Below are 15,353 nucleotides of genomic sequence, written 5' to 3'. Positions count from 1 at the left end.
CCACTCGTTACCGAATTCGGTCACGTGACTGTACATGCACATCCCACTGACGAGCTCTTTTCATTGTATTGCAGTTTAAATCATTTCAGATTTGGTTTTTCAAATATGTCATTGTTTATTATATAACATATCATATGTGTCAAATATTTATTGCATAGCAGTTTGTCTAGAGACTACTGACTGCACAAAATTCAACTGGTTCTCTGTTCACCCTCTATGGGATTAGGATACCACTCCAAAAGGAGGGATTTCACAAGCTGTAAAACCAAAACCGGTTCAGTTGACAGCTCTTAACAGAACCCTATTTTTCTCAGCGTGAAGAACCTTTTAAAAGAACCCTCTGTGGAATGTTCCATGCATTGTAAAGGTTCTTTGTGGTTCTCTGTATTGCCATTGAAGAACCTTTATTGGTAAAAATGCATACTTAAGAGTGGGTTTAGCAGCCTTTCTAGTGTGTTGATTTCAAATAGTATTACTTTTTCAATTATAAATGGCATGATTTAACATAGCATGTAAAATTTAATTTTACATGCTATATTAAAACAAGAGCAACCATTTCTCAGACCGTTCGACCACGTTCTTTCCATTCTAATTCGTGTGTCCTTGAAATATATTCTATATGGATTGATTAAATATCTTCTTTAACCGTAAAGTAAAGCTGTAGCCCTAGTGGCCTCTTAGTAAGAACTACAAGCAGTGTTGGGCGTGTGCGCCGGGTGGGCTGGCTGGATATCGCAGGAACTACGACGAGACGCTTTTTCGCTTTCATTCACGTCAGATTGATACTCTCAAACCCGGACGTAACCAACGCCTAGTCGCCGGAGAGGAACGGTAAGCAATTCTTAATCTTTAACGCTATACTATTGGGTTTTTAATCTAGCAAACGGTTGTTAAACACTACACGTTTCAGGACGGTTTTTACCGTTGTGTAATTTTGATTTAGGATGATTTGTGGCCCTCTCGGCAGTGCTAGCGCGTTAGCTTAGCCTCGCAGCATCCTGTCGCCCTCATTAAACAAAACTTTGATTTACTTCTCAGCCGACGGATCTCCCGAAGGTTTATTTCGTTTTCTGTCGTCACCACAAACTCTACATTTCTTCGCTATTTACTGTAGAGTTTACTTAAGATTTATCAGGCTGAGTTTTTGACTTTAATGGTGGGGGAAGAAAGCGCAAATAAGTTATTCTGAGGTAAAATCAAACTTTCAGTATGAATAAAATACGCATCACCGTCATCATCTAATGTGTAGAAAAATCGGCTTTGAATAAACGACAAACGGGTTAGTGTTTAGCTTTTAAGCTACGCGGTATTCGGTTGTTTTATTGTCCCGAATTGGATTCCAAATGTAGTAAATACTAACGACGAGCACTTTAATTAAAGTCTATTGTCAAAGTCAAATAATTCAGAAACTGTAACGTAGCTAAAAACCAGAAGATATTGTTACCACAAAGTGACAAAATCGAGTCTTCCTCTCAGTGGCTTTAATATGCGGAAGCAAATAAGACGGCACACATTCTTGTAGATGTCTTTCTGTATGCCAGCTTTTGTCTCTGAAATTAAATCAAATCACATTATTGGCAATTCTGTTAAATGCGTTCAACCTGCTTAATTGTGTAACAGTGGGGACAGTGAACGCTGGAACTGCTCAAAACAATGATTCACTCAGTGGTGTTTTCTGAATCCCACGAGAATACCATTTAATAACACGATTTTTCAATCTCTCTCTCTCTACACAGATGCAGACCATAAAGTGTGTGGTGGTTGGAGATGGAGCTGTCGGAAAGACCTGCCTCCTCATCTCATACACAACCAACAAATTCCCCTCTGAATATGTTCCCACGGTAATGGAATAAAGGGTGGTGGGCTCTGGGTCGGAGATTCAGGGGAAGGGGGGCAAAGTGATAATAATGCTAGTTATGATTTGTTGTGTACTTTGTGCTTTTTAAGACTAGGATGTGTGTGAGCGTCTTGTAGGATATTTGATTAGTCTGAAACATGGTCAGTGTTGTATATTTAGCGTCGTCAGAACTAAAATGTGATGCCCATTGTGTGTGAACTAATGTTTTTGTGTTTGTTTTACAGGTTTTTGATAACTATGCTGTCACAGTGATGATTGGAGGTGAACCGTATACACTGGGGCTTTTTGACACAGCAGGTAATGCAGTTTAGGGCCTTTTTTACACTCAACATGGATCTGATTTGATTCTGGTTAGCGTAATGGTGATTTTGGTGTCAACAAAATGCAAAGAGACATGTAAAAAAATAGCTGTTGTGGAAAAACTGGAAAAATGGCGCTGAACTTATAGGAAAATAAGCGACAGGCATCAGTTTTATGCATCAATTCATACCGTGTCCAGATCCGCTGACTCATTCATGATTCACTATCTAGTGGATGCCGCTTTAGACGATATTCTGCTCGTTCAGGCTGATACTAGTTAAAAAAAATATTGCATATTGATTTAACAAATGGATGCTACAATCTGTAGAATTAAAAATAAAAATGAAACATGCAAACACTGCCTTTTAAAAGTTTGGGGTCAGCAAGTTTTATTTATTTATTTTTTTTCAATAAAGTAATACTTTTATTAAGGAAGTAATCAAACCATTCATTCAAATCATTTCATCTACTTTCTGTTCAGATAATCCTGTAAAAATGTATTGTGTCCACAAAAAAATCTTAAGCAGCACAACGGCTTTAACATTAATAATAATAATTATAATAATAATGTATTTTTAAACCACTTCAAATTTTATAGACCCTAAACTTTTAAACATGGTGTACATTGATTTATTTTTATATATTGCTGCTTTATTTAAAGATGATAGCTGTTCATCTCGATTGACTCTCGGGGCTCAAGAGAGGTGGTAATGAACTGCATCGGTTCTTGTTTTCTCAGGTCAGGAAGACTACGACAGACTTCGGCCTCTAAGCTATCCACAGACAGACGTCTTCCTTGTTTGCTTCTCTGTTGTTTCTCCTTCCTCCTTTGAGAATGTAAAAGAGAAGGTAGGTTTCCATCAAATGCATTCCGCTTTCGTGCTGCTCTCACAGTTTAGGACATCAGAACCCCGAAAGAACCACTTTTCTCCGATCGGTTTCTTAACATTCGTTATTCACGGTGTACTAAAGGGTCACAACGTAGCGTTTCAATGCCGTATCTGTTATGGTTTAATGTACAGATGCATTACGGTATTCATGCTTGCTTGAGCAACATTGTATGTTTCATACAGTCAGGTTTTAGACTTATAACTGACGTCACATGTTGTTTAGTGTCACTAAAGAACTCTTAGCAGTACCTGATTTTCCTGCTGGACTTGGAGAATGCAACTCATGTGAATAGACCTGACATGTATTTAAACTGATCAAAGCATGCATGAAAAGCACATTCATTACAGTGGACGTATCAGATTTCTGGAGAAATGCTGTATTTTTGTAAATTACTTTCAGATGCAGTTGTTTATAAATATATACCTTTAAATTAATAATTTTAGCTTTTTATTATGCAATTGTTGTTGATCAGTTGCGGCATTCTGTGCACTTTTTTTTTGTTTTACAGCCTACTGTTTTACAGTCTATTTAAGGAACTGATTTCCTGCACAGTGGTGCTGGTTTCATGTTTCCTGTATCACTTCACAGTCTCCTGAAGAAGCTCTTTTTTTTAAGCAATAGAATGCTGTTTTATAAACTTCATAAACAATATAAACTGTTTTATATTTTCTAACGTGGAGGATGAATAACCGCTTTTACCATTTTTATAAAAATTGGAACCGAAATAGTAAATGTATGTGAAAATAGGCAGCAAAGATTAATTTGTAAGATAAAGACAATACAGAGAATTGAAGTTCATGTCTTGGCCCCACAGAAGGCATTCAGTTTTTGAGGTTTTATTTATGAGGTTTATTATTTTTAGTACACACACACACACACACACACACACACACACACACACACACACACACACACACACTACCATTTAAAAGTTAGTTTTTATGAAAGACTTTTATGCTTGCTAAGGCTGCAGTTATTTTATGTTTAATGTTATTATTTGATGAATAGAAAGTTCACAAGAACAACCTTTTATTTGAAATAAAAATCTTTTGTGACATTATAAATGTCTGTAAGTTACTTCCAATGCGGAATAAGTATAGATTAATAAAAACTTGTAATATTTCTGTAATGACAAGGTGTCATTTGTTGATACATGAATGTATTAACTAACATTAACGACAAAATTAATTGACAATGATCACCACATTCATTACAGTATTTTTGTTAAAGTTAGTTAATAAAAATACACATTTCTTGTTAGTTCATGATAATTACTAGCGTATTAACTAATGTCAAACACAACTTGTGGTTTTAATAATGCTTTAGTAAATGCTGAAATGAACTAATGGAGTTAACTAATGTTAACCAAAGAACCTTATTGTAAAGTGCTACCAATGTTTCTCTTGTATTGATTTTTTTTTCTTGTCCTATGTATTTGCTTTAAATCAGGAATTAAAAAGGGGTCAAGTGTTGTTTTTGTTTTTTTTTTTTGTTCTGGTTGCACTGCGAATGGTTTTCTCATCCCCTTCTTACCAGTCCTTTTTCTGCTCTCTCTTTCTCTAAGTGGGTACCAGAGATCTCACACCACTGTCCACGCACTCCATTCCTTCTGGTGGGCACTCAGGTCGACCTGAGGGATGACAGTAACACTGTGGAAAAACTTGCCAAAAACAAGCAGCGCCCCATATCACCCGAGAGCGGGGAGAAGCTGGCCAGAGACCTCAGAGCCGTCAAATACGTGGAGTGCTCTGCCCTAACACAGGTTAAAAGAGCAACCGCACACACCCATGATGACACAAGTCTACTCCCTTATCATCACTCACATGACCTACTGCAAATTACATTTTACGATCTCTTTCTTACAGAGAGGCCTGAAGAATGTATTTGACGAGGCGATACTCGCCGCCCTCGAACCTCCGGAGACCAAACCCAAGAAGCGCTGCGTCCTTTTGTAGGAACACAAGCAGTGGGTGATGCACTCACTCCAACAAGAGAGGCAAAGAAAAAGAAACGTTCTGGTGTGGGTTTTTAAAGGTTGGTAGGGCTTGGGGTCTGGAGTGGAGAGAGATAGAATTGGGAAAAAATTTGGGAACAAAACAGCAAAAAAAAACAAACAAAAAAACATTATACTGGAGGAATTTGGCAACACAAATGGTATTGCAAATGAATGCACACTGTGCCTTTTATAAATGTTTCTAGAACAACAGAAGAAATTAGAGAACCCTGGAACCAATAACACCCCTGCAAACAAGCATAACGATAAAAAAAAAAGATATAGGTGCACTTTATGCATGTGATATCTAGCAGAATAACATATAGATTCACTTTAATGCTTTAAGTGTCAGTTACATGTAATTGATCCAAAAAAATGTGACAAAATGGCACAAATATGAGATTAAATGCTTCAGGTTTCTGATCAGCATCCAAAACGATTTTTCTGAAATGCTTTCGCAGGACAAACGCGTGTTTGTCTTTGACACATGCTTTCTCTAAGTCGCACAAGAATGGTTAGCACACAATGTCTATAAACAGCACATTTCATAAAGTGTAAAGCCGAACATGCTGACTGCTCTGATGAACACTTCTGCAGGGCTCAGCTATTTGCTCTGTAACCTGTGGATAGTGTGCGTGCAGAAGCTGATTTCAGCTTTCTCGAATCTCCTCAGTTCAGCATTTTGGCCGCGTTGCAATATCGCAATTGGCACAAAAGCTATTCTTGACAGATTTGTCTTTTAGTGTTGTTATGGGGTCCGTTTTCCCGTTTTTAATGTTAATGTTTTGCCAGTTCTAGAAGCTGGGCTCGCATGACAACTGTAGGCAGGTTCTGTTTTACATGTGGTTCACATACTGTTGTTTATACGTACTAGACTGGGTCTGGCACAAAAGCAAGCTAACGTGATTGGTTTGGGCATATGATTAGCTCTAATCACTGACAATGGCGCTGAACGGAACATATTCCAAAATAAACAGTAACAATTTTAGATATTTTTACAATTTAATGTTGGATCAGAGTGTTATGGCCATAGAAATTACACTCTATGGCCACATCCCCTCCTGAGTGACCTGTGTTATATGGTTTATAAGAGAGTTTGGGACTTGAGGGGGAGCCAATGGATTTTAGTTCACAAGCATTTGTTTTTTCCTTTATGAGCCAGACTGTTCTCTTCTTCTGTGGTTCATGCTCCTAGGATCTCTGTTAAGTGCATTTACTCTCGAGCCATGCAGTGCCTTCTGCTGGCCATTTAGAAAACTGAATTTTATTTTTTTTTTTTTTTATTTCCTTCTCTTTTTGTTTTGACTTTGAGTATGATGTATTAAATGTATTACTGTTTTACTCTTGGGTGAATGAATAGTGGTGACATTTTGAAACTTGAGGTTTTTTTTGTTTGTTTCTTTTTTTTTTTTTTTAAATGACTTTTTATTTTATTTTTTCTAGAGTACCATTTGATTGTGATTTATTAATAAAATAACAATTTGAAATGTAATATTTTGAATAACCGATCTTAACAGTCGTGTGAATAAAAAGGAGGAGGATAACCAATGATGATAATGATGACGGTTTGAAATGTGGCCTTTTCTTAGTCAAGTTCTGCGGTGTTTGGAATCTCACTATATTTGTAATAAAAGTGATGCGACTGACACAGCTTTATTTCTATCCTGTTTTTAGATGATTAGATGATTTAGTATGTCCCACAAAAATTCAAAAGTTTGGGGGTCAGTAAGATTTTTTTTTTCCCAAGATAAAAATGTTTTTTTCCAAAAGGACATATTCATCTAAAGTTATCTATTGTTACGTTTAAAAAAAAATAAAATCCTACTGATCCCAAATGTTTTAATGTAAAATGTGTCAATTAACAAACGCATCTTTCGACATGTAAGATGTAAAACAACTTTATTTTAGGCCATATAGATTATAAAAATGAGATAATGGCAATAAATGAGCCTCTATGCAATAGGACAAGCCGAAACAAAACAGCTAAAGCCGCAGAGTTTGCAGGTGGAACTTTCCATCCAGAGATACTGCCACACTGGCATAATGAAGTCAAATAAATAAACACAATCAGCAAAACTGAAAACAAATTCATAAATACAGTAAACAGGGAGGAAAAAATCTAGAATTAAATGCTACGGCCTCAGATTAAACTAACATTATTCTTCTATTATTCAGAGGTTAATCTCAGCTTTAGGAGCGTTGTCTGAGCATGCTAGTTAATGGTTTTGTAGCATCTAAGAAATGCAATAGCATCTGCATGTTCCTTTTCAGCAAAAGTGCAATTGAAGATTAAAGTAATTATATAATGTCAAATCCAAGAGAGCTTTAAAGTCACCAAATAAGAGACATTATGCAGAATGTTTTAAATGGAGTAGGTTGGTTGTGGGCATCAATGTAGACAGGGTTGAGATGAGGTGCTTCTGGTGTGGTTGTGTGGTTTTCCAGGTGCGTCTCATTCTCGGCAGGTGTGTATGAGCACTGTGTTCTTACACTGCTGGCAGCGAACTGAGCAGCACCAGGAGAACTTACAGGAGCAGCGCTGGACCACCTCAGCCCGGCCTGCTCGAAAGCCTGGACCACAGCATAACAGTTCACACCCGTCTGGTGCCAGCCGTGAGGTTCCTGGGACATGGTATGAGGTTAAGGGTGATAAATGAGCATGTAAAACCAGGGAATGATTAGAGAATTATTGATTGTGTCTAGTTTTTACATGTTTACCATTACAACGTCGTCCTGCAGTGCCAGGAATGCCGTTGTCTGGATCCAGGCGGCAGAAATCTGGTGAAGGGGCTAGATAGACCAAGTCCCGTGCGGCTGGTGGCTTCACTTGGGGGTCCCGTGGAAGGAGAGCTGTCCGAGAGCCCACACGTGTCAGCCGTACCTAAACAGAAAGCATAACTTTTATAGATATACATATACATTTGATATACATGCTTCCTTCAACAACACTACAATGGCGAATTTCTAATGGTAGCCATGTTTATATCTTCTGCAGAGAATGCAGTCCCATAATGCATTGCGACAAGCTCCAAAAAACATCAAAGATGGTGGACTACATTCAGTGCTTTAATAAAAACACTATTGTACGTACAGTAAGTGTGGAGACAACCTTTTTTCAACTTAGCTTTTTTAAGTAACCATATTTGATGGTGGAATTCATTGTGAAACATTGTTACCCATGATTCTATAGAGAAATATACACCAATTGTTGAATCGCCCAGGAAAATTGTGCCAAAAGACCTCTTTGGCACTAGCCACACCCATAATGTACTGTAATCAAGTAATTTTCCTATGCTACATATATGCATATTTTGCAATAAACATAAAATATATTGTTTCTATATCTTTACTTAATTTTAAAGCACTAGTTTAGTATTTCTAACTTTTTATCCGACTGTTATTCTCAGTGCTCTATTTGATTGGAGTGTTTTCCCTCAAGTGCTTTTGTCCGATATTTATTTGCTTCAAATCAAAATTTTAGTTTTGCGATTCACCTTTTAGGATCGGTTTATGGCTTTTAACTCCTTAACAAAGATTCCTTTTGGGAAAAATTAATAGGGGAAAAAAAACTACTGAACTACAGGCTACTGAACCACACTTTTTTTCTAGCACCAAAAGCGCTTAAGCCAAACTCAGAAAAACAAACATTTAAACATATGTACATCAGTGTGGTAAGAACTACCTAAAATGTCAGTAGCCATCTTGATAGTGTAATTAGATTTTTTTTATTTTTTTTGCCACCAGGGGGCGTTTAAAACTTTTCAGAATGTGTGTGGCACATTTGTTTCACCAGGTTCCATCTCAGTTAGAGTTCTGCCTTAGATAGGCAGTCGTCAGCTATTCAGCGCAGTAGTTTTTTGAACAGAGCCACTGTAACATACCTCTGTGGCTCCATCAAAGCGCTCTTTCAGCACAGCACCGACCCGGCGGAACGGAGGCATGACCTTCCAGCAAGTTCTGAGCTCACAGGACCCCGAAACGCCGTGACACTTACACTCAACCTGCATGTTATGAAGGATCGCCTGAACAAATGCAGAGAAAACCGTGAAAACCGTGCAGCCTACGATGAGTTTTAATATCAGTGAAACATCTCACTCGCCTTTCGCCCTGCCTCATTGTTGTGAATGTTCATTAGCGGCCTCCCCGACGACATGCCTTTAGCTCTCTCTGGCTCATCCACAAAGGTCTGAGAGAATGCCACGCCATAGGACAGATTATCAGAGCAACCTGACCACTGGAAACCTAAGGGTGAGTGAGAGGGATAAGTTTGACATATGTTTATATATATATATTATACATACGTTTTCTTTTTTACTACGCACCTTCGGGACTGACCCCCCTGACCTTTCGGTCACAGCCGCATCTCTCCAGTTCTCCCCTGCTACAGCCTCGAGTCACAGCCACAGCGACTGCTGCTGATGAAAGAGCATGGACAAAAGCCGCCTCACGGGTGCCTGAAAACAACAGTGGAACAAAACCAAACTAAGTTGAGTACGGTTGAAGGTTGTTGGAAAATGGTCTGCTATTAATCGATAGTTTAACATCAGTACTCTGATATGGTGGTTGTCAAGCTGCATGAATATGTCCAACACAATATATATTCATAAATACTTTTTTTTTTCGGCCATGTTTTTAAAGGGTTCCTATTTGCCCAGTCATTCAGTTGAAAAAACAATTACATAATTTTTCCGAAATGAAATGAAAAAGCTTGAAATCATTTGAAATTACTTCATTATAGGCCATACCTTAGCCAAGATGGTAAGATATATTAAAAACTTGTTCTGTATGTTGTGACAGTGTTTCGTTGAAACCTTGGTTCATGACTCGTCCAAAAATATTGATCCCGCGAGGGGTGGTGGAACAGTTCCAGCGGCGGTTTCGAAACTGATGTTGACACTGCAGTAGTTAAAACCAAACAAATAGCTGTAAACCAGAGTTTATATATCTAGATATGAAACCGTTTAAGCTTAAAGGTTAAAGCTCGTATTTGTGGGGCTGGTTGTCACAAGCAATAGAGAGAACAGCATTTTTTTTGTTAGTTTTTTTTTTCCTCTGTAACTTTTGCAGCGACAATCAGATCCAGAAAGAGCTATACTGCCAAGCGTGTTCACATACTCAAGGAATTAATCACGATTCTTTACCGTCACGTCCTTGAATGTCAGTGCTGTATGTTCACAAAATTGTCATTGCGTTTCAGTCTCGCTCACCTCCTCAATGACCATCTCTGCAGCCTTTCGCACGGACTCCATGACCTCCCCCCGTGCCCGGCACACCCCGACTTGGCCTGGTGTCAACCCCCTCAGACGGCCACATGGTTCTGCACCAGACACAGGACGCGAGCGTGGCAGACGTGCCAGAGAACTACACAGACAATACAGCACAGGAAACATGAATGCATACACGTAAATAAAAGTACAATATATTGTAGGTAAATTGAAGCTGTAGAAGCAAACAAACAAACAAAATGATGGCATAACAAACAAACTCTTTGACACAAGCCAACTTACAGCCAGTTGCTTGCCATGGTGAGGTGGGGTGCCCATAGCAACAGCAGGAGGAGTCGTCCCGTGAGAGTCACGGAGGACACCGTTGGCATCAGATTGCCTGTCTGTCTGACTACCTGTCTGTCTCTGAATTAGTGAGCAACGCTTGTTTCTTTTAGTCTTACAGCTGTGCCTGTTACGTTGGGGTTGTTCCCCTCATATCTGTCAAAGGAAATAACATTTCTAATTTTGACATTGTTGCGGTTTTCTTTTTTAATATAACCGCTTGTACTTAATCATTGCTTATGAATCAATACAATCAATACAGATTATTACTGGCATCAGAGTATATTTATTTATTTTTGTTGTTTAAATGAACAAAAAGCAATATCTAAGCAAAGCAAATAATTGGACAGATTTTAAGGTGTAAAGGTAAAAGAGATTGCTATTTGTGATGTAATAAATACGATCTCAGTCACTGGTCAATCACTGCAAAAACACAAAAAAAGAGTTTTACCACTTTGAGGTCCAAAAGGATCCAAAATATTCCCGTTGATGAACCGGTGAAATTAATTTCAAACCTGCTAATTAGCCCAATATATCATCAGCTTGATCTAATGTAATAATTTCCATTAACTCCACTTTAGTTTTGAAGATAAAATGCCCCTAAGTTGTAATCTTATTGTCACGCAGAGAGAGATATTCATCTTATGACATTGTCATATGTAACAAAAAGAAAAACATCTATCTCTAAATGTCTTGTTGGTTAAATAAAACAATAAGGACAAGGAAAACAAATGCACTAATTAGGTAGATAAGTGTTCGGAAACCCTTTATGATATCCCATTTTCTTAGATCCTCCGAAAAAGTTATTCCTTGCCCCAGCTAACTAAAAAAATATATTTTTCTTATTCTAAGAAAGCACTTCCATTCCTTCAGATCTGTATCGGTATATGCGAGGGAAAAAAGTTGCCAGTAATCCAATTTGTCCGCCCAAAATGAGCAAATCCAAAGGTTAAAAAAAACATAAGTGTGGATGAAGTGATGGTTGTGGGGTTATAAAGGAAGGATGGATAAAGGGTGGGAGGGTTGGAGACCGCAGGGAGGGGAGGGGTGAAGTTTTCAGCCATAGTACATTAACATTGAGGGATGAGCTTGCACTCATTGTCTAATTTACTCAGGACGTAATACGTGACCTCTGCTTAATGACTCCTGCAGGATGGTGCCTTCGACTCGTGGGATTATACAAATGCTAACACGCTCGACTGTGTATTTGTATTTGTGTTGTGCGTCAAAAAGAGGGCAAGTGACCAAAAGTCGAGTGCCAAATCGCTGTCTAAATGCATACATCTGTGAGTAAGTGAGAGAGAGAGAGAGAGGGAGGGAATTCCTTTTGTCAGTGCATGTGACTCGAGCATCTGTTACCTAGTATCAGCGAAAGCTGCATCGGAATATGTTGCCCTTAAATCCTGAGACTCTCACAAAAGAGTTGCGCTTGAAAGCCAGCGGAAATTGACGGAGAAATATGTGCCGTAACAATAAATAACCTGATAGATAGAACAGCAGGGGAAGGGTGCTCAGACCTGTCCTGAAACGGGCCTGTGTGAACGTGTCTTACCTAATGTTTAATTTTCCCAAACTTTTGTTGCTCTTTTTACGAGTGTCCCCCCTCCCCCTTTTCTTTCCTCCCTCTGCCCTGCTCCCTCTTTTTCTCTCTCTCCATATTGTCTTCGAAGAAGGGATGACATTTAGACAAGGAGGAGAAAACACAGTGCTGACAAATATTAGAACTGAGGCAAATAAATCACCAGAGGGAGAGAGAGAGAGAGAGAGAGAGAGAGAGAGAGAGAGAGAGAGAGATCTTGGTTTTCATAGATCTACTGTGGCCCTTGAAAAGTACTTGGACACTTAAAGGGAAAGTTCAGAAAGTTAAAATTTTTAATTCCACCATCATTTAGTCTTGTTCACTTGTTCCAAAACTGTTTCTGGTAATCAAACAGTTGATGGTAGGCTTTGAGTATCACCTTTTTTCCACCCATACTATGAAAGTCAGTGGCTACCATCAACTGTCTGATTACCAGCATTCTTCAAAATATCTTCTTTTATACATAAGAAGGAAACCCGTACAGGATTTGAGGGTGAGTAAATGACAAGTGAATATTTATTTATGGGTAAACTATTTAAGCCATAAACAAATGATTAAATGAGGTGGCATCTAAAAACAACTAGAAAAATTCTGAACAATACTTTATACACAGATAACTATGGACATTTTCACTAACATTTGACAACAAAAAACAGAGTCTCTAAAAAGTCTAAAATTATTAATAACTCTCTAAATTTTAAACATTACAAATATTTTCTTTAAATGCCATTTTCCATTTGTTTTTTTTTTTAAACAAATATTTTTATGGAATGTATGTTGTTACAAAATGAAAAATATACATTTTTTAAATGCATTTAGCTTTTGCGGCTTAATATAATGAAATATTTTATTTTTTCATTTATAAAATCTAGCATTTTGTTGCTTTAACATGTTCAGTATCTGCACAAAATAGTTTTTACACATTTTTATGCTAAACGTTCCGATATTTCAGCCCTAACAATTACATAAACTACACATAATTTGAATATCTTAGATATACCGCTGTAGTTGTAGATCTTGTGAAAATGTTACAGAGCCATTTATGTACTTAAATACACCACTAGGTCTGTTTTACTGCTGAACTCTCCTGCACCTCGGCAAGCAAATAAATAACTGTGCCCCTTACAGATTCACTGCCTTTCCCTCCCCTCCCTCGCAGTGTTTCACCCCTCTTCTCGTCGTATTCTCTCTTTGTGTCCTGCCGTCCCTCGCAGTGACGTCTTGCACTGTCTCCCCCAGCAACGCCATGGCGACCCGCACCCCCATGTCATGTCCGGCGCCTCTCTTCTCCTCATCTCTCCATCCGCTCAGCCCTTGCTCGTAAATAAAATCTCCTCTTTTTAAATCAAGTGTCCCATCTGTCGGAATCTGTTTCACACTCCCATTTGAGATGTCACTGTGGCTAATTGTGGCTGTTTTGTGTGATTTAATATGGGCTCAGGTGGACACCTGAGTTGGACTATAAATTACATTATTTCAGAATATACATTATATATATATGTGTGTTTGTTTTTTTTTAATCTAGATTTTTAACCATTAACCTATATATTTTAATGTTAATATACTAATAAATTGTATTCATAATGTATGTGTGTGTGCATATATAAAAATATAAATAAAAAAAGTGCTGTAAATATACTACATGTGTGCATTTATTATAAATTCTTTAATTTCTATACTTTTTTAAACAATTAATATTTGCATATTACATTTGAATTTAAATTATATAACTTATAAATCATTTTTATAAATATATATATTTGTACAAATTATACATATTATATATATGGATAAATTATATTGTATTATATTATTATACATGCATTTGCAATTTACTTTGGATAAAAGTGCTAAATGACTGAATGTAATATAAATGCAAAAACACACACACTCACACACAAAGTACATACCAAATCATTTATATATCTGTGTATGTGTGTGTGTGCTGTTAGAACATGCATCAGAACACACCATGACAGCACACAGTGATTATTATTGGATGGCTTGTTGACCTCATTCTGGAACGCTTGCACTGGGTTACTGCAGACCACTGAGAAAATATTATGGGATAGAAATGACAGCCCTCCGATCTGGCAATCCCTCCCATCCAACCCAATGTTCCACAAACTACACACACATTCAGTCAGTGTTCTGTATGAACTGAATGAACGCCAGAAGGACTTTCTGTAAAGCATTGCCGAATCTTGTTGATTTTAAATTAAGATGGCAGCAACTCATCTGCAGGACCTAAAGTGACACGATCATGTATTTTGTTTGTGAGCGATGCAGTGCACGTCTCATCCATCCATCTCGCCACTGGATGTCCTCACTGCTCTTTTAATGAGAGGAAGGTGATGCTACAGCGTTTGAGCTTGTTGCAGGATCGGTATTGGTTATCACCTGGAACAAGCATTTAAAGTAGCACACGCTTCGTTTTAACTGCGTCCACAGTGTCAACATTCCTCTGATCTTCAGGAGAATATTATGGGATGGGAGTGAGTGTGGTGGGGGCTGGGGGCTGCAGGGTGACCCCCCTTCCCCCCACCTCCCTTAACAGTCTGCCATGATTGGTGACTGTGAGCTACACCTAAGCCCCCCCACCCCCTCAACCACAACTCCCCCCAAATCACCATGGTGACTGATCTACTTTAAGCAGAAGGGTGTGCATAAGCATGTGTGTGTGTGTGTGTGTGTGTGTTTGTGGGGGGGACATGAACCTCAAGCACTGATGCATTTCTGCTGCTGTACATGAGATGGACGTGATGTGAAAAACTGATTTTTGGTGGATATAGTATTTAAAGGACAGTACAATAAAAAAGGCTATAGGTATCTCTCCTCTGCAGCTAAAAAAAAAAAAAGATTATTTTGTAGTTTTTAATTTTTCTCAGATATAGAATCTGAATGAAGAAACTATCCAGTGAATACAGTGACCTCCCGCTTAACCTTTTAGGATCCTTTAAAGAAGCCCTTCTTTAGCCAGGCCATAAGGTCATGATTCTTGTAATTCATTACATAATTATGTATATGGACACGATCATCGTAAATGTAATTATGCACAAATACCTCTGTAGATTACTTACAATGATGAAAACTGTTAGCAACATTATCTAGATCACTTTTTAGATTACATTTTTAATCAAACTAGTTTTAAAAGAAAAAGTTTAAGGAGAAAAAAAAGAGTTA

General features: G+C 38.0%; 2 protein-coding genes across 3 annotated transcripts; one reads left to right on the top strand and one right to left on the bottom strand.

Moving 5' to 3' along the window:
- Positions 1-678: 678 nt before the first annotated feature.
- cdc42l (cell division cycle 42, like) lies at positions 679-6,602 on the top strand. Its single transcript, XM_043260463.1, has 6 exons — positions 679-831; positions 1,737-1,841; positions 2,083-2,155; positions 2,898-3,007; positions 4,614-4,811; positions 4,915-6,602. The coding sequence occupies exons 2-6, from the start codon at positions 1,737-1,739 to the stop codon at positions 5,002-5,004; spliced, it is 576 nt and encodes a 191-aa protein (XP_043116398.1). The 5' UTR covers positions 679-831; the 3' UTR covers positions 5,005-6,602.
- On the bottom strand, positions 6,443-11,554 carry wnt4b (wingless-type MMTV integration site family, member 4b). 2 transcript variants are annotated; one of them, XM_043260464.1, is made up of 8 exons: positions 10,550-10,689; positions 10,250-10,403; positions 9,854-9,938; positions 9,365-9,496; positions 9,142-9,284; positions 8,924-9,064; positions 7,761-7,923; positions 6,443-7,664 (listed from the first exon to the last, which is right to left on the bottom strand). In XM_043260464.1, exons 1-8 carry the CDS (start codon positions 10,636-10,638, stop codon positions 7,495-7,497), a joined length of 1,077 nt encoding a protein of 358 aa, XP_043116399.1. In that variant the 5' UTR covers positions 10,639-10,689; the 3' UTR covers positions 6,443-7,494. The 2 variants fall into 2 exon arrangements, 1 of the variants encoding a protein (XP_043116399.1); XR_006252766.1 differs by lacking the exons at positions 6,443-7,664; positions 7,761-7,923; positions 8,924-9,064; positions 9,142-9,284; positions 9,365-9,496 and having other exon boundaries at positions 9,841-9,938; positions 10,184-11,554.
- Positions 11,555-15,353: the final 3,799 nt, after the last annotated feature.

This window comes from Puntigrus tetrazona, chromosome 16 (assembly GCF_018831695.1).
Source record: "Puntigrus tetrazona isolate hp1 chromosome 16, ASM1883169v1, whole genome shotgun sequence".
Taxonomy (NCBI): Eukaryota; Metazoa; Chordata; class Actinopteri; order Cypriniformes; family Cyprinidae; genus Puntigrus; species Puntigrus tetrazona.
This window is presented reverse-complemented; position numbering and strand designations above follow the sequence as displayed.